We start from the raw sequence: 21,586 nt of genomic DNA, 5'->3' as shown, positions 1-21,586 counted from the left end.
TCGTCTGGCCCACGAGACCCAGGGTTGAAAACAGCATTCTTCATACCTAGTTCTCGAAGGACCTTTACTAACTCACTGTAGCACTGCCACCGACTCATTGCCCCTGGCAGTTCTCCAGCATTCTGCCAGACCATACGAATGGCAGCCATCACCCATTCTAATAGGGTATGGTCTCCTGGGTTGCCATGGCAGTTCTGAAGACGCTGCCTCAAGGAAGAGTGTGTGGTAATGGCGGCCAATTTCTCCATCTCTGTTCCGGAGAGCATGATGCCATCCACCCCTATATCCCATAATAGTAGTAACCAGGCTACCAGCGATTCAGTAGGTTTCTGCCTAAATTGTGCCCCCAACTCCATCAGCTCTGCCTGGGTATAGGGCCGGACCACAAAGTGTTCCATTACCTGGGCAGGAGGCTGTGGCTGCCCCTGAGGGACTCTTTGTTGCTGGGTTTTTACCTTCTTGGCGACAACTGGTCAGGCTCTCAGTGTGCGTATGGCAGCTTCAGCCTGAGCCTTCTCATCCTCAGAAGAGGAGTCGCAAGCGCCTGCTCCCGCTGACTCAAAGCCAATCCACTGGCATGGATGCTGCTGCTCCTTTGGTGACCGTGTAGGCTCCTGTGGCTGCTGGCTTTTGGCCAGAAGCTGAGACTCGAGCTCTTGAATCCGCAGTTGTTTCTCCAACAACTGCCGGTGAAAACGTTCAGCTTCCAGGGTAAACTGCAACTCGCGAACCCGTAATTCCTTCTCCAGTGCTCGCTCCAATTCCAGCCTTTTCTGCCGTTCTATTTGCAATTCATACTGAAGCTTTTGACCTCGGGCAGTTTCCTCTTGAGTAAAAAACATGTAGCCCATGGCCCCTAAAAGGACAGCCATGGGGAGCCAGAGCAGCAACCAGTACTCTATCCCACCCATCAAGGGTGGTGGCTCATACCAATCTCTGAATCCTGCCGGAAACTATGCCAGTTGTAGGGCCAGGAGCCGCCATCGTGGCCATTCACATGCAGGTTCCCATTGGATTCGGGCAGACGATAAAGAAATGGCGGAGTCAGAGGATGGGGGGCCATCCTATTTATTGGTGTCTCACCAAGACAGGCAAACCACAAAAGAAGACAAGGGAAAAGCAGAAAACCAGCTCTTCCCATGAAGGGCAAGGGATCAGGGAAGCCCCTGCAATTGTGATAGCAGGAACTGTGTGAGCCAGCTCCTGGTCTGTCCCACTTTATAGTGTAGGAAACCAAAATCCCTTAATCCAATATACAAACAAGGAAGTCTCTGATACAAAGTCACTTATCCAAGGCATAATTGGATTCCTCATGAGAGTGCACCACCCAGATCATACAATCAGTCAAGGGTGTGGGGAAAAGCTTAGTCCCAAAACCAAACCTTAGGCTACAACGACCTGGCCTGCTTATAGCCTGTCCCCCACACCCAATATAAGTCACAAGCGAACAAACATATATATCATATTTACAAACTTATTTGACCAACACTCCATCAAGATGTAGGAAGTTTCTTTATGCCCTTCACATCAATCCTAACCCCTCTCCCCATAGGCAGACACTCTCTGACCTCCACCGCCCTAGATCAGTTTTGCCTGCTCTTGAACTTCATTGAAATATGTAGAATCACACCTCATGCACTTTTTCACAGTGATCTTTAAAATAAATAAATAAACAAATAAATAACCAAATTGGATCATGGTACTTTTCTGCAAAGAACCTTGAATGGTTTCCTAATACAGGAGATCCTGGGTTATGACAGTCTACGTTTTGAGTTTATGAAGCTCACTTCCATAAAAACTTTAAAAAATTGAGAAGCAAGTGTTTTGATTAGCATTGTACTTACAGACTACTTGGGTGGACTAGTTTGGTTGCAAGCGGAAGAACACACAGAAACATGTACAGTACAGTATACAGTGGTATCTTGACACACAAACACTTTAAATCACGAGCAATTTGAGAGACGAGCATTCATCTCTCAATTTTTTGCTTTGAGTCATGAGTGGATATTTGAATCACTAGTGTTGGGCAAATGAGTTTGTAAAACTTGTGGTTTTTTAGTTTGCTCAGTTTTATTGTTAAAAATGGTGCTGGGCAGCTATGTGTGTGCTTGCCCTCAGAGCAGGGCAGTTGATTGCAAATTGTGGATTGCATTCCGGCTTGGGAAGAACCATTGTTATGCTAATGTCTTCTACCCCTCTTTCAGTATCTTCACCTGACCTTGAAGGTAAATACACTTCATAAACCAGTTTATTTCTTTATATTCTGTCTTATTATGTATATATATATATATATTTGCTATTTATAAAGTACATTTTCTTATTTAAAAGTATATAAAACAAAAAATTTGTGTGGTTTTTTTTGGGGGGCTGGAACGAATTAATTGCATTCCCATTAATTTAAATGGGGAAATTCGATTTGACACATGAGCAAATTGAGTCACAAACTCAGCCATTAAATGAATTAAACTTGTGTGTCAATGTACCACTGTATTTATGTCCTTTTCCTTTTACTGTGGTTTAGTTGTTTTATGTTCTAGATTATAATTTGAAAGCTGTGTTAGGATAGGTAAGTGACTTAGGCTAGGGTGTGTTTTGACTTACACCAAAATTTGAGTTATGTCACTGGTGTAGGAACGGAACTGTGTCATAACCTGAGACCCCCTGTACTCTTGGATTATTTCCTCCTTGTGGCCAGCAATGCTCTGCATCCCTCTCAAACCTCTAGCACTGTCCCCAAACTCTACCCATGCTCATAATGATGGTGTTCTGGCCACATAGGTCTTCTTTACTAGCTTCCTCCTACTTGGCCCCTTGGGTCAGTGCATTTCCCTATTAACTCCTACTCACCTTCCAGCATCATCTTACATGTTACTTCCTATCAGAGGCATTCCCTGGTGTTCAATTCTAAATTAAGTTTTCCTCTTAGGTTCTTTTCATTTCTGCCACTATCCCATATGTGTGTGTGTGTTTAGCCTACTTTAAAATGATCCCTACTCTTCACTTTGCCTATGAGGGTAGGGGCCATGACTTCTTACCACTGTATTCCCAGCCTCTAGCCCAAAGTTTGAAACATATAAGTGTCTAATAAATATTTGTTAAAATAAATGGGTGAAATGGTTTAATTTGACGCTTGAACCTACTGTGTTGAAAAATACGAAAAAAGGGATAGAGAGGAAAGGCAAGAAAGGTTTGGGCAGATGAAGATGGGATTCCAATGGAAAACTGCTCCTTCTTTAACCTTGAGAAGTGAGGGAGAGAATTAAGTGTTATATACAGCAATGGACAGAACACTTGTGAAGAAGTCAGATCACTTGGATAAGCAACTTTTCTGGACCTGCTTACTCATTTATTAAATGCAGGAGTTGGACTAGAAAATTTCATCACTAGTGGAAATATATAGGGGTACTTTCTATAGTCACAATAATTGGAGACCACTGTTGGCATTTATTAGTTCAGAACACGATGAATGTTAAATGTCCTTCAATGTATGAGACAGTCTTAATCTCGTTTTATCCCATGTTGAGAAACACTACAACACAATTCTATGAACTCTATAGTAAATTATCTTATCTACTTATAAGCCAAGCTGCTTGATTTAGTCTGTGATAAGAACTCTAAAATTGACATAATATCAGGGCATAATTGATATTTGAGGTATATATTTCACAAGAACTATATAGAAGGTATCATATTTTTTGTTAGCTTCTTCCCTTTTTAAAAATTCTTTTTTTGGGGGGTTAAATGTCTTTATTAAAGAAGTAAATGGCAGCACAAATCAGCAGCAAAAATTTTGGAAGGAGTGAGAACAGGATGTAGTGTCAGAAGATGGTTGTACATTTCATGGTCTCAGGGTGGCTGAAGAGCTGCGCCTGAGGCCCACTGATCAATATACATACAGATGCAGAGGACAGGTCTAACACACTGAGAACCAAACTCTATGCCTTTTAGAAAAAGAATTAAAACTGTAGGGAAGATAAAATATATTATGCTCACTTTGTTAAAGATGGCGCTGCCCACGTGGAAGCCCATCGTCCAAGTGATAATATTAGTTGCCCTTCTTCTTGGGATGGGCTTGATTATGTTAATATGTGCTGAGGGAGGGCTTTTGTGCCAAAAGGTTTTAAAAGGAGAGATCACGTGTTCTGGGTAAGAGGGATTACGTTCTAGGAGGAGAGCAGAGAAAGACCATGTGGAGGAGAGGAAAAGCAGCCAAAATGGTGGAGTGCTAAAGGAGAAGCCAGTTTGTGCTGAGTTTGTGCAGGGAGAAGGAGATGGGGAACAGAAGTGAATAAGGCTGGTGAGGTAGAAAACTTTGATTCTAGGAAACTCAGATAAGTCAGTGGCTTTGAGAGCCCTGAATGGAAAGGGAAGTGTTTTCCCACTGTGTGTATTTCTTGCCCACTGGGTGCGAGCTAGGATTAAAGCTAATGGCCCACCAGTTCTTGGCTCTGTTGTTTCATTACCATCTGTTCAAATAAAACCCAAACCTGCATGGGCCAGGCGGCTGTGATAGTGGCCGTGGCTAATGGCTTTACATTTGGTGTAGTCTGTGGCAGGATTCGATACAGATCGGTATGGAGTCACCACCACCTTTGAGCGGTGGAGTAGAGGACTGGTTTCTCATGGCTGTCCTTTTGGGGACCATAGGCTGGCTGACTTTTACAGTCATGCATGAGGAAACCAAGAGCTCTGTGGAAGAGGCTGCCTGGGACCTGCAAACCAATCAGTGGAAGGAGCTGGAGCAAATGCGGGAGAAAGAGATGCCGACCCTGGAGCTGAAGCAAGCACAGGAGGAGGCCGACCAGGTTCATGAGATTCGCTTGGAAATGGAGCAGCCGCTGGAGAAGGAATCACAGGTTCATGAGTTGCAGATTGCCCTGGACGTTGTGAAGATCGAGTAGTGGCAGGAGGCCAGGACTGAGGCTGGACCTGGGGCTGCAAGGCTGGCAGCAGGAACTGATGTTTTCAGTTCCTCTTTGGAGGATGAGGAGAATTGGGCTGGAATTGCAATCTGCAGTCTCCAGAAGGTGAGAGCCCAGCAGCAAGGAGTACCTACTACACTCCTGGTAGGTCTGCGATTTTGGGACATAGGGGTGGTTGCCATCATGCTCTCTGGAGCAGAGATGGAAATGCTGACTGCCATTGCCACATGCTCCTCTTTGGGACAGTGTAAGACCTGCCAGGATGGCAGGGATGAAGGGGGTGGCTAAGGCCCCATGTGCATGGACTGATTCCTGGACTATGACCGGAGTGAGCACTGGTTCCTTTGTTGGATGAACTTATGGATTTTGGACAATGTGAAATACCCCAATGGGGGTGGGGGGTGGCTTTGCTGAAGGACCTCCCCCCCCACCCCGTCCCAGGAAGTTTTTCATGGCTGCAGAGAAGTGTGAGGACATTTTGCACTTTTGGCAAAGTGCTCAGAGACTGGTGAAATGTACCTTCGTAGTTGTTGAAATTGTATGATTTGTCATGTTGTAATTTGTGCAATGTGCCTAATTTCCTTGCACTGGGATTCCGGTGGTGTAGATTGTGGGTAGTAAAGTGAGCATAGGGGTGGATTGTTGGGCAGATAAAATATTTTATGCTCACTTTGTTAAAGATGGTGCTGCCCATGTGGAAGCCTGTCACCCAGGTGATAATATTAGTTGCCCTTCTTGCTTGGGATAGGTGTGATTATATTAATGTGTGTTGGGGGAGGGCTTTTGTGCCAAAAGGTTTTAAAAGGAGAGACCATGTTGTTCTGGGGAAGAGGAATTATGTTCTAGGAGGAGCCCAAGCTGTAGGAGAGCAGAGAAAGGAGAGCAGAGAAAGGCCATGTGGAGGAGAGGAAAAGCATCCAAGATGAGGGAGTGCTGAAGGAGAAGCCAGTTTGTGCAGAGAGAAGGAAGGAGATGCGGAACAGAGGTGAATAAGGCTGGTGAGCTAGAAACCTCTGATTCTAGGAAACTCAGATATGTCAGTGGCTTTGGGAGCCCTGAATGGAAAGGAAAATGTTTTCCCACTGTGTGTATTTCTTGCCCGCTGGATGCAAGCTAGGATTAAAGGTAATGGCCCACCAGTTCTTGGCTCCACTGTTTCATTACCGTCTGTCTGAATCAAATGCAAACCTGCATGGGCCAGGAGGCTGTGATAGTGGCCGTGGCTACTGGCTTTACAAAAACCTTACAAGTTATTAAAATGGTCAGCAAGATTGTATTTTAAGATTTGAAATTGAGTGATTTTCCTTAAAGTTTTCAACGCACAGGAGCAAAATTGTAAAGTGAGTAGGCTTTACGAAGAAACACTTATTTTGAGAGAACACAGCTATTTCTAAAGTAAGTCACGGCTTTCCCCTATTTTCACTTCCCAAGACAGTATTCCCTCTTGTTTTATACATTTACCCCCAATTTCAGAAAAAATATTAAAAGAGGGGTCAGAATCAAAACAGGAAGCATCTTATCACCTTAGCCTTTTAGAAATCCTACTGTCATGTAGCAGATAATCTCAAAATTTACAAGGTATTCATCATCACTTAAAGAAATATTTGTGGTTACTAGCCCAGAGCAGGAAATCAAGAAGCTTTGAGCAATCTCTAAAGCTGATTAAAGTGAAGTAAAAGAATCAGTTCTTACATTTTGCACTACTGGACTACTCTCTGGTGCCCCCATCAGGCCTGTTTTCTGGAATTAATCTAGGATGGAGAGGAAGGATCCCTGTGACTCAGAAAGTACTCAATTGCTTGAACACTTTACTTTGTGGCTTGAGGGCTTTTGAGAGAAACTGACAAAATACATTAAGTTAAATAAGTACAACACAACTGGCTGATTCATCAGCACCACCTCAACACAATGGAAGGGAGAGAGCAAGATTAATAGGGGAAAAGGAAGAAAGGGAAGAGGTTTAAAAGGTAAGACAATGAGGGCAAGGTGGTGGGAGAGAGAAGTCTTGGATTTAGAGCAAATCCAGTTCAAAGGAGTGGATGCTGGCAATGGGAGCTCTCCAGAAGTGGAAGGTGCTGTACTCAAGGAGGGCGTCGCCTTCAGGGTTTTTCTCCTGCTCTGTTCCAGTTACTTGCCCAGTCATTTTGCCAACGCTGCTGTCCTTGACCTTATAGATGAATGTATCTGACAGACCCAGGCTTTCCAGCTCTGACAGATTCAGTTCTGGAATGGGCGTTCTCCAGGAAAAAAAGGAGCTGTACTGGCCACTCACAGGGTCCCTCAGAGTTCCTGTTATCAGTGAATTACTAGTGTGTTCCAAAGATGGATGGAGGATCCCGGGGCTCCGTTCCCTGCTCTGGGCTGGAGAGAAAGGCAGCTGTGGGGGCTTTTCCTGCTTTGTTTTTTCACTCCCTTCCCCTCTTCAGGGACTGCATAAAAATTCTTATAGTGCACAGCCGCTATAAATAAATTGGTAAGCCTTTCTCTAAGAAGTTTAAAGAACTTGATGCTATTTCACTCTTCCTTAGTGTATGTGTAGGTAGTCAGTTTACATTATGGACTGAATTTTTGTGTCCCCCAAGTTTATGTTGAAGCCCTAAAACCCAATGTGATAGTGTTTGGGGCATGAGGCCTTTGGGAGGTGATTAGGTTTAGGTGAGGTCTGAGGTAAACCCCCATGGTGGGTTAGTGTAGTTATAGAAATATTTCTTATAAAAAGATACCAAAGCTCCTTCTCTCTGTGATGCAAGGACAGTCAGATGGTGGCCATTTGCAAGCCAGAAAGAAGTTCTTCATTGGGAAACCAAATTGGCAGACACCTTGTCTTAGACTTCCAAAACTGTAAGAAATAAATGCCTGTTATTTAAGCCACCCAGTGTATGCTATTTTGTTGCAGTATTTTGTGAGCTGACTAATACAAAAACTAAGGTTCAAAGAGAAGAAGCATTAAAATTGCACAGATAAGCCCTGGCCAGATAGCTCAGTTGGTTAGAGTGTCATCCCCATATACCAAGGTTGTGAGTTTGATGCCGGGTCAGGGCACAGACAAGAATCAACCAATGTATACATAAATAAGTAGAACAGCAAATCTATGTCTTTTTCTCTCTTTTTCCCTTCTCTCTCTAAAAAACACAATTTTGAATCTATAAAAAGAAATTACACAGAGAATCCTCTTGTGGCAAGATTGATATTTTCAGTGTTGTACTTCTTAGCCTAATGCTTACCCCACCAGAACTGGCTCTTTAGTTATAGTAATTAAGACTATTTGCTGAGTGTAGTCTCATCTTCACAATTCTAAGATCCTTGCCTGATCTAAAATGGTTACATTGTTTTAAAAAAATATGGTGGAAACAACCTAAATGTCTATCAACTGACAAATGGATTTAAAAAAGGTATATTCATGCGATTATAATATTTAATTGGCCATAAAAAGGAATGAAGTGCCAATATATGCTACAACATGAATGAATCATAAAAACATGCTGAGTGAAAGAAGCCAGACCTAAAAATCACATATTATATGATATGTGATATAAATGGTTATATGCAATGTCCAGAAAATCTATATAGACAAAGTAGACTAGTGGTTTCTTAGAGCTGAGCTGGAGTAACGGGGGCATAGGAGATTGATAGCTTAAGGATATGGGTTTCTTTTTGAGGTGATGCAAATGTTCAAAAATTGACTGTGGCCTAGCCTGTGGTGGCACAGTGGATAGAATGTTGATCTGGAATGCTTAGGTAGCCAGTTTGAAACCCTGGGCTTGTCCAGTCAGGCACATACAACAAGCAAGCAATGAACAACTAAAGTGATGCAACTATCAGTTGCTACTTCTTGCTCTCCCACCCCTCCTCTCTCTGTAAAATCAATCAATAAAAATAAAAATAAATTGACTGGTAATGGTTGCACATCTGTGCAACAGTAGTGATGTTTGTGACTATACTAAAAACCAATCAATTGTACACTGTAAGTGGTTAAATTTATTGTATGTGAATTACATATAAATAGAGCTATTTTTAAAATATGAAAAGGAGCTCAACTTCATATTAGAGAAATAAAAATCAAAACAAGAGTTAGCAGCCATTTTTCAGCCATCAGATTAGTGAACATATTCAAGTCTATACTATCTATCGTGGGTGAGGGTGTGGAGAAGTTGGTCCTCTTGTACACTGGCGATCGGAGTAGAAATTAAGGAACCCTTCATGGAGAGAAGTTTGAAAAGATCTCTCCTGATTCAATACACACACACACTTGGTTCAGTCATTCCACTTACAGGAATTTATTCTATATACATTTATTGAGCATAAAATAATTTTTACAACATTGATCATAATAACAAAAACAGCCAAAAGTCCATTAATAAAAAATGGAGTAAAATAAGTTATAAATACATATGTTATAAATACCATGCAGCTGTTCTAAGAATGAAGGTGCAGAACAGTATATATAACAAGCTACTGTTTTGTGCATGCAGGGAAGAAATTAAAATAAGAATACATGTGTTTGGCCCTGGCCTGGCAGCTCAGTTGGCTGGAGCAGTGTCCCGATGTGCCAGGGCTGTGGCTTTGATCCCAGCCAGGGCACATATGGGAAACAACCAATGAATGCATAAATGGGTGGAGTGGCAGATTGATGTTTCTTTCTCTTTCTCTCTCTCCCCCTTCCTTTCTCTAAAATCAATTAAAAATATATGTATGCATATACTTGCATAAAGAAGGATACCCAGTAAACTAATATGGTATAAATGGTTACCTGATTGAGTAGGAACTAGGTAGATGGTAGATAGAAGTGGATATGAGATGTTTTACTGAATATCTCTTTATATTGTTTTATTTTTTGAGCCATGTGAACATCTAACCTAAAATGTTAAATTAAAAAAATAAAAAGAATATAACTGAATAAAATAATAAAAATATCCACACAAAGTAAAATACAACTTGTAAAGGTACATTGAGTGAAAACATAAATTGCAGAATAGTATGTATTTCATTTCTTCATTCAATTAGCATATACTACCGGCCAGATAGCTCAGCTGGTTAGAAAATCATTACAAAGCGCAGACGTTGCTGGTTTGATCCCTGGTCAGGGCACACAGGGGATAGATGAATGTTCCTGTCTCTCTCGCTCTTTTCCTTCTTCTCCCTAATTTCAATAAAATAAACATCTTAAAAATATTTTTTAAAATATTAACAAATACTTTTGAGTCCTAATTTACATAGTAAATACTAGAGCTATGAAGCAACCAAGGCAACCGAGGCTTCTGCTGTCATGGAGATTACATTTTAATGATGAGTAGGTAGGCAAGTATATAAATAAACAAGATAATTTTAAACAATGATAGAAAGAAAATAAAACATGGTGATGGAGAGTGACTTAGTAGGGAAATAGTTACTTGATGGGTGTCAAAAAAGAACTCTCTGAGGAAGGTGAAACAGGAATGAAGAGGACCTGGGAGAAGAGAGTGATTCAGGAAGATAAGGTAGTGAGTGCAAAGGTCCTGAGGCAGGAACAAGTTGTCAAGTTTGAAGGTCTGGAATATAGTCTGCATAGAAGACAGAAAGGGGTAGGAAAAGAAGTCAGAGTGGTAGTAAGGGGACAAATCATGGTTAAAATAAAAGAACAATATATACTTTTTTATATAAGTTGAAAATATCTGGAAGAATAGGCAATCTCATTAATGTTATCAAGTGCCTATTTCGTGGGTGGGAATTAGGTCAATAGGACTCTTAGATTTCCTATATTCTAGTGGGATTTAGAATTTTTTAAATATTTAAATGCTTAAAATAAGAAATATGCTTTAAAATAAGTTTATTTATTTATTATTATTTGTTTTATTAAGTGAGAGGCAGGGAGGCAGAGAGACAGACTTCTGCATGCACCCGGACTGGGATCTACCCAGCAAGTCCCCTATGGGGACTCTGCCCATCTGGAGCTGTTGCTCTGTTGCTTGGCAACTGAGCTATTTTAGCACCTGAGATGAGGCCATGGAGCCATCAGCTCCTGGGGCCAACTTACTCAAACCAATTGAGCCATGGTTGTGGGTGGAAAAGAGAGAGATAAGAGAGGAAAGGGTAGGGGGAGCAGTGGATAAGCAGATGGTCACTTCTCCTGTGTGCCCTGATCAGGAATTGAACCCGGGACATCCACATGACAAGCTGGAGCTCTACCACTGAGCCAACTAGACAGGGCCCATTTTTGTAAAAAAAAAAAAAAAAAGGTAGTATTGCCTGACCAGACAGTGGCACAGTAGATAAGGCATTGACCTGCGATGCTAAGAACCCAGGTTTGAAACCCCAGGTCACGGGCTTGAGCATGGGCTCATCCAACTTGAGCATAGAGTCTCTAGCTTGAACACAGGGTTGCCAGGTTGAGTATGGGATCATCAACATGATCCCATGACCACTGGCTTGAGCCCTAAAGGTCGCTAGCTTGAAGCTCAAGGTCACTGCCTTGAGCAAGGGGTCACTGGTTCAGCTGGAGTCCCTGGGTCAAGGCACGTATGAGAAAGCAATCAATGAACAACTAAAGTGCTGCAACTACCAGTTGATGCTTCTCATTTCTCTCCCCCCTTACTGTCTATCTGTCACTACCTCTCTCTCAAAAAAAGAAAAAAGTGAGTAATCTATGAAAGTGAATAGAGTTTGATGATTCCTTTGGTTCTAGTCCCTCTAGTGGTAATCATGAGGTAGTGCTGGTGACTGTGTCCAAGCCCAAGCGTACTATGGTGAATTAAAACATCTTTAATGGAGCTCTGAAACACTGAGGGCTTTTTTTTTTTTTTTTTTTTTTTTTTTTTAAAGAAACTTGAATTCGTGAAATTGTGTGATCCTTGCCAAATGGTGGGTGGAGAAAACCCAAAAGTTGCTACGGTCATTGTTGCAGTTGCCTACTGTGTATCATGAAGCAGGGGTCAGCAAAGTCTTTAGATTTTAAAATTAGAACACGAGGAATTCTCCAGTTCAGCTGTCTTGCATCTGTATGACTTAAATATCCAGGCCCTAGTAACCGTCTCTTTTGAGCTTTTGCTCATGTCTTTACTACGCCGTCTTCTCTCCACCTGGACAAATTATGTCTTCCTCCCCGTTTAGTCGGCTCACCCCTTCTATGTAACTTTCCCAATGACTCACTTTGTCCCCACTTTACGTTATTCCGTAGCACTTCCTGATCAGGATAGAAATAGCTGACATTTAGGTTGCTGTCACTGGGGACCGGATAGCACGTTAATTCATGTCACCTACCTCACAGAGGTTATCATCCCCTTTGTACAGATGGAGAAAAGCAACCCGAGGTATAGAGCCATAAGGTAAGGTCATGGCTGGTAAATGGTAGCTTAGAATTGAATCCTTGTCTGACTCTTGATCACTAACATTAAAGCAGTAACTTATACTTGAATATATTGCTTCTATTTGGATATTGATTATATATTTTATTCAGTGTAGATCATGGGTCATAAACTGAGATGGGTATAGTAAGGTGACCAACTTTTTTACAATGAAAAGGAGGACAAAAATAAATTGAAGAAAACAATATCGTAAATAAAAGAAACATTTTATTCATTGCAACAATAATATACTATAATATGATAAATATATAATAAAACATTTTTAATATTTTATATTGTAATTTTGCTTACATGCCTATTAATTTTTAATAAGAGTTGTAGGAAAAAAGTACTCATTTAGATACAAATACGTCACATCACACGCAATGGATCGACTCTGTATCCATCGAATATGGACATTTACAGATTAGTCTTCCAATATCAAAAAGGAGGACATGTAGGAGGACACTTTTCAAGGGAGGATGGAACTTACAAAAGAAGGACTGTCCTCCCTAAAGGAGGACGATTGGTCACCTTAGGTATAGGGACCAGGGTGTGAAAACTTGATATAATAGTCGTTATTTTCTCAAAGAAATTATGTCCTCTCTTGTTTTTTGTTTTGAAACATGGGCCTTCTTCCTCTATCTTGTGTTGTTCTATATTTGATAAAAATAGGGGTTAAGAAATAGTTTACTTCCTTCTTAACTCTATCACAAAAATATGAGTGATAATGCCTGGTAACTGACACTGGTCTCAGTATCAGAAAGTAGCAACAGGGAGTTGTGAGACTCACAAACTCAAAAGCACAAATCCCATCTAGAGGGGATATTCCCAGCTCAGCTCCAGGCAGATGTTGCCACTGGGGATGGCAAAGTGATCCCAAGATTGTCAGATCTTCCAATTTTTCAAGAGAAGGTAGAACCCTAAAATTTTATGTAAAATCTACAAATTTAAAAAGTTGGCAGGCCCTGGCTAGTTGACTCAGTGAATAAAGATGTCCCTATAAAAAATATTCAAAGTCACTAATCATCAGAAAAATAGAAATGAAAAACCACAATGAGATACCACTTTACGCCTGTTAGAATGGATTTCATTAACAAACCAATAAACAACAAATGCTGGTGAAGGTGTGGAGAAAAGGGAACCCTCCTGCACTGCTGGTGGGAATGCAGACTGGTGCAGCCACTGTGGAAAACAGTATGAAGATTCTTCAAAGAATTAAAAATAAAACTGCGCCTGACCAGGCGGTGGCGCAGTGGATAGAGCATCCGACTGGGATGCAGAGGACCCAGGTTCGAGACCCCGAGGTCGCCAGCTTGAGCGCCGGCTCATCTGGTTTGAGCAAAAAGCCCACCAGCTTGAACCCAAGGTTGCTAGCTCCAGCAAAGGGTTACTCGGTCTGCTGAAGGCCCACGGTCAAGGCACATATGAGAAAGCAATCAATGAACAACTAAGGTGTTGCAAAGTTCAATGAAAAACTAATGATTGATGCTTTTCATCTCTCCATTCCTGTCTGTCTGTCCCTGTCTATCCCTCTCTCTGACTCTCTCTCTGTCTCTGTAAAAAAAAAAAATAATAAAAATAAATAAATAAATAAATAAATAAATAAAACTGCTTTATTTATTTTTAGTTTTGTGACAGAGACAGAGAAAGACACAGAGAGGGACAGACATACAGGAAGGGAGGAGAGATGAGAAGCATCAATTCTTTGTTGTGGCACCTTAGTTGTTCATTGATTGCTTTCTCATACATACCTTGACCAGGGGGCTACGGCAGACTTAGCGACCCCTTGCTCAAGCCAGTGACCTTGGGCTGAAGCTGACGAGCCTTGCTCTAACCAGATGAACCGATGCTCATGCCGGTGACCTCAGGGTTTTGAACCTGGGTCCTCCTCATCTCAGTCTGATGCTCTATCCACTGTGCCACCGCCTGGTCAGGCTGGAACTGCCTTATGACCCAGCTATCCACTTCTAGGAATATATCCTAAGAATTCCAAAACACTAATTCGGAAGAAGATATGCACTCCCATGTTCGTTGCAGCATTGTTCATAATAGCCAAAAACTGGAAACAGCCCAAGTGTCCATCAGTGGATAAATGGATAAAAAAGCTGTGGTACATATATACAATGGAATAGTATGTGGTGGTAAAAAAGAAGGAAATCTTACCTTTTGCAACAGCACAGATGAGCCTGGAGATTATTGTGCTAAGTGAAATAAGTCAGGCGGAAAAAGGCAAATACCATATGATCTCACTTATATGTGGAATCCAATGGACACAACAAACTTGAGGAAGACAACAGAAATGGTGGCAAGGGAACAGATGGACAGCTGTCAGAAGAAAGAAGGAAAAGGGGACTGGATCAAAGAAAGTGAAGGGATTAGCCAAAAAATATATATACAACACATATATGCAGTCAACAGGGTAGCAATAGCCAGAGGCTAAGGGTAGGGGAGCAAAGGGGGGAAAGTGGGGGTGGAAAGAGACATTGCATGTGGCAGGGGCCACGATGAGGGGTATAGATGGTGTGATATTGAGTGGGACACTTGAAACCATGTCAACACAATAAATTAAAAAATGAAGAAAAAAAATACCCATGCTTCAGCCCCAGAGACTCCATTTTAATTGGCCTATAGGAGGGTCCTGGCACTGGAATATGTATATGTATGTACATATATGTATAGGTATGTGTGTGTATTCACTAAATGATGGTACTAGGTAGGCAACCGAGAATATAATTGGTCTAGGTCAGGCATGGCCAACGTACGGCCCGTGGGCCGGATTCGGCCTGCAGAATGAGTTTATGCGGCCCGCGATTAAATTTTTAATATTCTCCGCACGACGCACTGTGGAAATGAAATAAGTGATACTTTTAAATCGTTATACATAAACTACGATATCTAACCATTGTACAACAATGAAAGTTAAAATCTCAGCTACTCAGAAGCGGAAGCATCTTTGATTATTGGAAATAGAGATATTTAAGAAGATAGTGATACACGGAAAAGAATTCGCGTGTGACTAATCTAGGGTTAACTTCCAATAATTGGTTGAATGAATTCATGATACTTCTTCATTTTTTTAAAAAAAATTCCATTATAAAGATTTACAACTTTTGTATTTTTCTGTGCAATTTTTATAAGCAATTGAATAATGGAAAATATGGAAATTTAAAAAACTTGCCAAGAAATATTTATTCATCTTCAGCTCAACTTATATTTGTGAACAAACTTTTTCTTTAATTAATCTAAATAAAAGTACAACAAGAGCAAGATTAAATGATTTACATTTGGAGGCTGTGTTAAGAATAGCTACTACAAGTATAGAGCCAGATATTAAAAAAATAATAGGTGATGCAAAGTGCCTCAACATGTCACATTAGTTTTTTTGTTAATTTGTTGTACTAAATTACTTATATTTATTCATAAACAAATTACATAATAACATTTTTGTTTACTTGAACTAATAATTTTTGTATTTAATATATATATATATTTTTTACAGAGACAGAGAGAGTCAGAGAGAGGGATAGTTAGGGACAGACAGATGGGAACAGAGAGAGATGAGAAGCATCAATCATTAGTTTTTTGTTGCGACACCTTAGTTGTTCATTGATTGCTTTCTCATATGTGCCTTGACCGCAGGCCTTCAGCAGACCGAGTAACCCCTTGCTGAAGCCAGTGACTTTGGGTCCAAGCTGGTGAGCCTTGCTAAAACCAGATGAGCCCATGCTCAAGCTGGGGACCTCGGGGTCTTGAACCTGGGTCTTCCTCATCCCAGTCCAATTCTCTATCCACTGCGCCACCGCCTAGTCAGGCTGTATTTAACGTTTTTTAATTTTAATATTTCATCTGGCCTGTGAAAAAAGTTTTCTTTCTTTTTTTTTTTTTGTATTTTTCTGAAGCTGGAAACGGGGAGAGACAGTCAGACAGACTCCGCATGCGCCCGACCGGGATCCACCCGGCATGCCCACCAGGGGGCGACGCTCTGCCCACCAGGGGGCAATGCTCTGCCCACCAGGGGGCGATGCTCTGCCCCTCCGGGGCGTCACTCTGCCGCGACCAGAGCCACTCTAGCGCCTGGGGCAGAGGCCAAGGAGCCATCCCCAGCACCCGGGCCATCTTTGCTCCAATGGAGCCTTGGCTGCGGGAGGGGAAGAGAGAGACAGAGAGGAAGGAGGGGGGGGTGGAGAAGCAAATGGGCGCTTCTCCTATGTGCCCTGGCCGGGAATCGAACCCGGGTCCCCCGCACGCCAGGCTGATGCTCTACCGCTGAGCCAACCAGCCAGGGCAAAAGTTTTCTTTCTTATCTGGCCTGGGGGCAAAAACTGTTGGCCATGCCTGGTCTAGGTACTAAGAATCAAGATCTTACACCAGAAGTTATATCATGATAATTTAGTCCAGTTTCATGCCCATAAGTCACTGTTTTCCAAAAACTACCATTGTATCTGATTTGACTACTATATTACCGTCAACCTTAAAAATTAAACAGCAAAGGTTATTAAAGTGGCAACTGAGCAGAAGAATTGCAATTCAGGACATGCAAACAATGCAAACTATAGGTAAGTCTAAAGAGACAAAAGGGAGGTCAGCTTTTTTTCTTCTTTCTTTTCTTTCTTTCTTTTAAGGAGAGAGAAAGACGCTTCAACTTGTGGTTACACTTAGTTGTGCATTGATTGCTCCTTATATGAGCCTTGACAGGGAATTAAACAAGTGATCTTGGGTTCAAGCTGGCAATCTTAGGGTTGAGCCAGTGACCCTGTGCTCAAGCCACTGACCTCTGGATTGTGTGGCTGATACTGGGTCAGTGACCCTGGACTTAAAAGCCTGTGACCTTGTAATTGAGTTGGCAACCTTGATATTCTGGGTTGACTGAGCCACCACAAGTGAAGAGTGTTTTCGTTTTATTTTAATTTTTATTTACTGATTTTAGAGAGAGAGGGAAACATTGATTTGTTGTTTCTGTATTCATTGGTTGATTCTTTTATGTGCCATGACCAGGGGTTGATTCAGTGATTGAACCTTGAAACTTGGCTTTGAACCTAGAAATCTGGCTTATCTGGATGATGCTTTAACCCACTGAGTTACCTGGCCAGGGCCTGTGAAGGTTGTTTTGAATGAGAGGTCATTGTTGGGGAATGTGAGTTTGAGGTTGTGGCACTTTCTTACTGGCAACAAGCAGTTGTTGCTGAGGAAAGAAGATGGTCAGCTGACCATTACTGAGAAAAAACAGGTGGAGAACCTTCCTTCTTCCTATTGATTGTTAAGCTGCTGATGCTGGTTAGGTAAGTTACAGTGAGTGATTATGTGCAATATATGAGAGCTCTCCCCTCATGGCTTCCTGACTCCGTGTTGAATAAGGTTCTCTTTATTTATTTTTACATTGCTAATATACTTCACTGCAACTGTACTTGAGAAGAGAGTAAAAAAAGCTGAAACATGCCTGACCAGGTGATGGCACAGTGGACAGAGCATCAGACTGGGACTCGGAGGACTCAGGTTTGAAACCCCAAGGTCACTGGCTTGAGCAAGGGGTCACTTGGTCTGCTGTAGTGTCTCAGTCAGGCACATATGAGAAAGCAATCAACGGACAACTAAGGCGCCGCAACAAAGAATTGATGCTTCTCATCTCTCTCCCTTCCTGTCTGTCTGTTCCTATCTGTTCCCCTCTCTCTGTTCTCTCTCTGTCTTGTCTTTCTCTGTCTCGGTCACAAAAACAAAAACAAACAAACAAGAAAAAGTGAAATGTCAGGGAGATAGATAAGTGCTTGTTTCCAGAACATAATCAACTGACTGTTCAAGGAGTTTCATCTGTTTAAAATAAACCTATTATGACCTTGGCCAGATAGCTCAGTTGGTTAGAGCCTTGACCCAACACACCAAGGTTGTAAGTTCCATCCCCGGTCAGGGTACATATAAGAAATAACCAATAAGTGCATAAATAAGTGGAACAACAAAATCCATGTTTTTCTCTCTCTGGAAAAAAAAATCAATATATTAAAAAGAATTTTAAAAGTAGTAAGTTTGCTTCTTCCTTTCCTAAAAAAATATACATTAGCTACTTTTCCATAATCATTAAAAATGAATTATTTAGCCTGACTAGTAGTGGCATAATGAATAGAATGTTGACCTGGGAAGCTGAGGTCACCAGCTCGAGCACAGGCTTGCTAGTTTGAGCATGGGGTTGCCGGCTTGAGTGTGGGGTCATCAAAATGATCCTATGGTTGTTGGCCTGAACTGAAAGGTCACTGGCTTGAAGCCTAAGATTGCTGGTTTGAGCTCAAGGTTGCTGGCTTGAACAAGGGGACACTAGCTCTGCTTGAGTCCTCTGGTGAAGGCAATTATGAAAAGCAATCAATGAACAACTACAAAGAGTGATGCAACTATGAGTTGATGCTTCTCATCTCTCTCTCTCCCTCTCTAAAAAAAGAATTATTTAAAATTTGATTTTTTAAAAATTACAGTTTGCATTCAATATTATTTTGTATTAGTTTCAGGAGTACAGCATAGTGGTTAGACCATTAAATATATACTTTACAAAGTGTTCCCCCTGATATTTCCAGTACCTACCCAATACATTCACAGTTATTCCAATGTTATTGACTACATTCCCTATGCTGTACTTTACATCCCCATATAACCATCTTGTAAACTACCAATCTATACTTCTCAATCCCTTCATCTTTTTCAACCAGTCTTCAAACTCCTTCCCCTCTTGCAACCATCAGTTTGTTCTCTGTATCTGAGTCTGTTTCTGTTTCGTTTATTTGATTATATTGTTCTTTAGATTCCATGTATAAGTGAAATCATATGGTTTTTGTCTTTCGCTGACTGACTTATTTTACTTAGCAATATACCTTTTAGATCTACCCATGCTGTTGAAGAATTAATTATTATTTAAAAATAAAAAATACACATAGTCAAAATTTGGAAGGTATAAAAGCACAGGAGAATTTACCTCCCATTCATGTACTTAGGTGCTCCAACAAGGCAACTAATTTTAGGGGTTCTGTGTATCTTTCCAGAGACATTATTACTATAGTTTAGTCATTTTTCATTTCTATTTTTTGGCTTCAGATAAAAAGCTTAAGTCGCTCCTTTTTAATAGATTCTTTCACATTCTCTTGAAATAAAGGTGCTAAGGTCAGAGGGGGGAAGAATGATCCAGTGTAAGAATATTAGAGCTTGAAAAGACCTCACAGGTCATCCTGTCCTTTACTATTCCAAGTGTGGTAGGTCCCTGGATCAACAGGGACTTTACCTGGTGGCTTGTCAGAAATGCAGAATCTCAGACCTCACCCAGACATCCTGACGCAGAAGCTGCATCTTAACTAGATTACTAGGTGATTTGTGTGCACCTTTAAGTTTGAGAATCATTACTCTGGTCTGTCTTCCTTCAAAAATCAAGGAAGTGTGGCTCACCAAGTGGAGGGCTGATACAGAAATCAGGTTTTCTAATGGCATTATCAAGAGCATTTTCTAATATACTACTTCTGGCCAGGTAATCTGATATAGCATTTTAATGCATTTTCTTCACTATGAGCAGGAAGTACGAGCTTGATAATGGTAGTTATTGTACTTTCTGTTGTTACTATTGCTTTTTAAATTAATAAACTTTATTTTTTAGAGCAGTTTTAAGTTCACAGCAAAATTGAACATAAAGTACAAAAGGTTCTCATATAGTTCCCCTATCCCTACACAACACTCACCACTATTGATATCCCCACACACTCATTATTTTTTATTTTTTGGATTTTTCTGAAATTGGAAACGGGGAGGCAGTCAGACAGACTCCCGCATGCACCCGACCAGGATCCACCCGTCATGCCCACCAGAGGGTGATGCTCTGCCCATCTGGGGTGTTGCTCTGTTGCAACCAGAGCCATTCTAGCACCTGAGGCAGAGGCCATAGAGCCATCCTCAGCACCCGGGCCAACTTTACTCCAATGGAGCCTTGGCTGCGGGAGGGGAAGAGAGAGACAGAGAGGAAGGAGAGGGGGAGGGGCAGAGAAGCAGATGGGCGCTTCTCCTGTGTGCCCTGGCCAGGAATCGAACCTGGGACTCCTGCACGCCAGGCCGACGCTCTACTACTGTGCCAACCGGCCAGGGCCCCACACACTCTTATTAACAACAGGATTACTAGTAGAGCAGGTCCTCAGGTTATGACAGTCTTGACATAGGACATTTTGAGTTTACAATGCTCACTCCCATAAAAACTTAAAAAATAAGATGTGTTTCGGCTTACACTGTTAGTGTCATACTTGTGGACAACGTGAGCTTACCAGTTTGGTTGTGCATGGCAAAAGAATACACAGTAATACGGCATATGAGTGAGGGAGTTGCCATCCCCCAGTATGCTTACCTACACCATTTTGGACTGTTAAAAGTGCAAGTGTTCCATTTGTGTTGCTTTGTTTGGCTCCTTAATGAAAGTCAGAATTTTCATATGGTACTGCTTTGAAGAAGAGGAAAGGCATCATGATGGAAGTGAAATTAGACATTGTAAAGAAATCAGAAAAAGAATCAGTGATGAACATTGGCCATGTGCTAGGCCTTAGCTGCTCTATTGTAGCAACAATTATCAAGGATAAAGATCATATCCTAGAGCACATAAAGGGATCAGCCCCTAGAAAATCGACTGTGATTGCTAACCAGTGAAGCGGCATAATGATCGAGATGCAAAGATTGCTAGTTTTATAGCTGGAAGACCAGTATCAGCAGCATATAGCAATTAGTCTGATGTTGACTCCGGACAAGGCTAAACGATTGTTTGAGGCAGTAAAAAGTGAAAAGGGGAAAGGGAGTGAAGAATTTGTGGCTAGTGTTAGATTCAGGGAGTACTGTTATACTGGGGCTGCCAAAGAGTGTAACTATTGAAGGAGCAGTAAGTGCTGATATGGCTCCTGTGAGGTTGGGAACAAAGAAGGTCAGAGACCCTTATCAGAAGTTTAGGTTTGAAATTCGCCACTAAGCTAAAACTGGCCCCTGTTGCTATGCTGCGTGTGACCTCCCTAGCCAATAGCTAAACTGCCACATCTGCTTCTGTCCTATGCTTGCTCACTTAGGATATATAAGGGCCTGGCTGTAAGCTCCAGGTGTGGCTTCCGTTTGCAGCTCCTTGTGGGCACGGAGTCTCCGGACATCTTGGGAGTTCGCCCCTGCGCAGGTTAAACTGGCCAATAAAGTAACATCTTAACTCCTGAAAGTCTCCGACGTTTGTTCTCGTACCCGATGGATGCTGCAGCTAGTAGGGGTTGGTTCATGTGTTTAAAAGCTCGTGCCAACTTGCATAACCTTAAGGTTCAAGGTGAAGCTGCTAGTGGGGAAGAGAAAGCAGCAGCAAATTTT

At 41.6% G+C, this 21,586-nt stretch overlaps 1 protein-coding gene across 1 annotated transcript; it reads right to left on the bottom strand.

The window, feature by feature from the left end:
* Positions 1–6,933: 6,933 nt before the first annotated feature.
* Positions 6,934–21,501, bottom strand: LOC136381514 (protein AF1q-like). The gene is made up of 2 exons (XM_066350229.1): positions 21,467–21,501; positions 6,934–7,342 (listed from the first exon to the last, which is right to left on the bottom strand). Exons 1-2 carry the CDS (start codon positions 21,499–21,501, stop codon positions 6,934–6,936), a joined length of 444 nt encoding a protein of 147 aa, XP_066206326.1.
* Positions 21,502–21,586: the final 85 nt, after the last annotated feature.

This window comes from Saccopteryx leptura, chromosome 9 (genome assembly GCF_036850995.1).
Source record: "Saccopteryx leptura isolate mSacLep1 chromosome 9, mSacLep1_pri_phased_curated, whole genome shotgun sequence".
Taxonomy (NCBI): Eukaryota; Metazoa; Chordata; class Mammalia; order Chiroptera; family Emballonuridae; genus Saccopteryx; species Saccopteryx leptura.
Note: the sequence above shows the minus strand (reverse complement) of the source record. Positions and strands in the feature narration are given on the sequence as shown.

What these genes read in the sequence shown, in the direction of transcription:
- LOC136381514 (XM_066350229.1), bottom strand. Translation starts at nt 21,501, where the DNA reads ATGAACCAACCCCTACTAGCTGCAGCATCCATCGG. An exon ending in CTAGCTGCAGCATCCATCGG is followed by an intron (nt 7,343 to 21,466) that starts GTACGAGAACAA and finishes CAGTCCCTGAAG; the next exon opens with AGGGGAAGGGAGTGAAAAAA.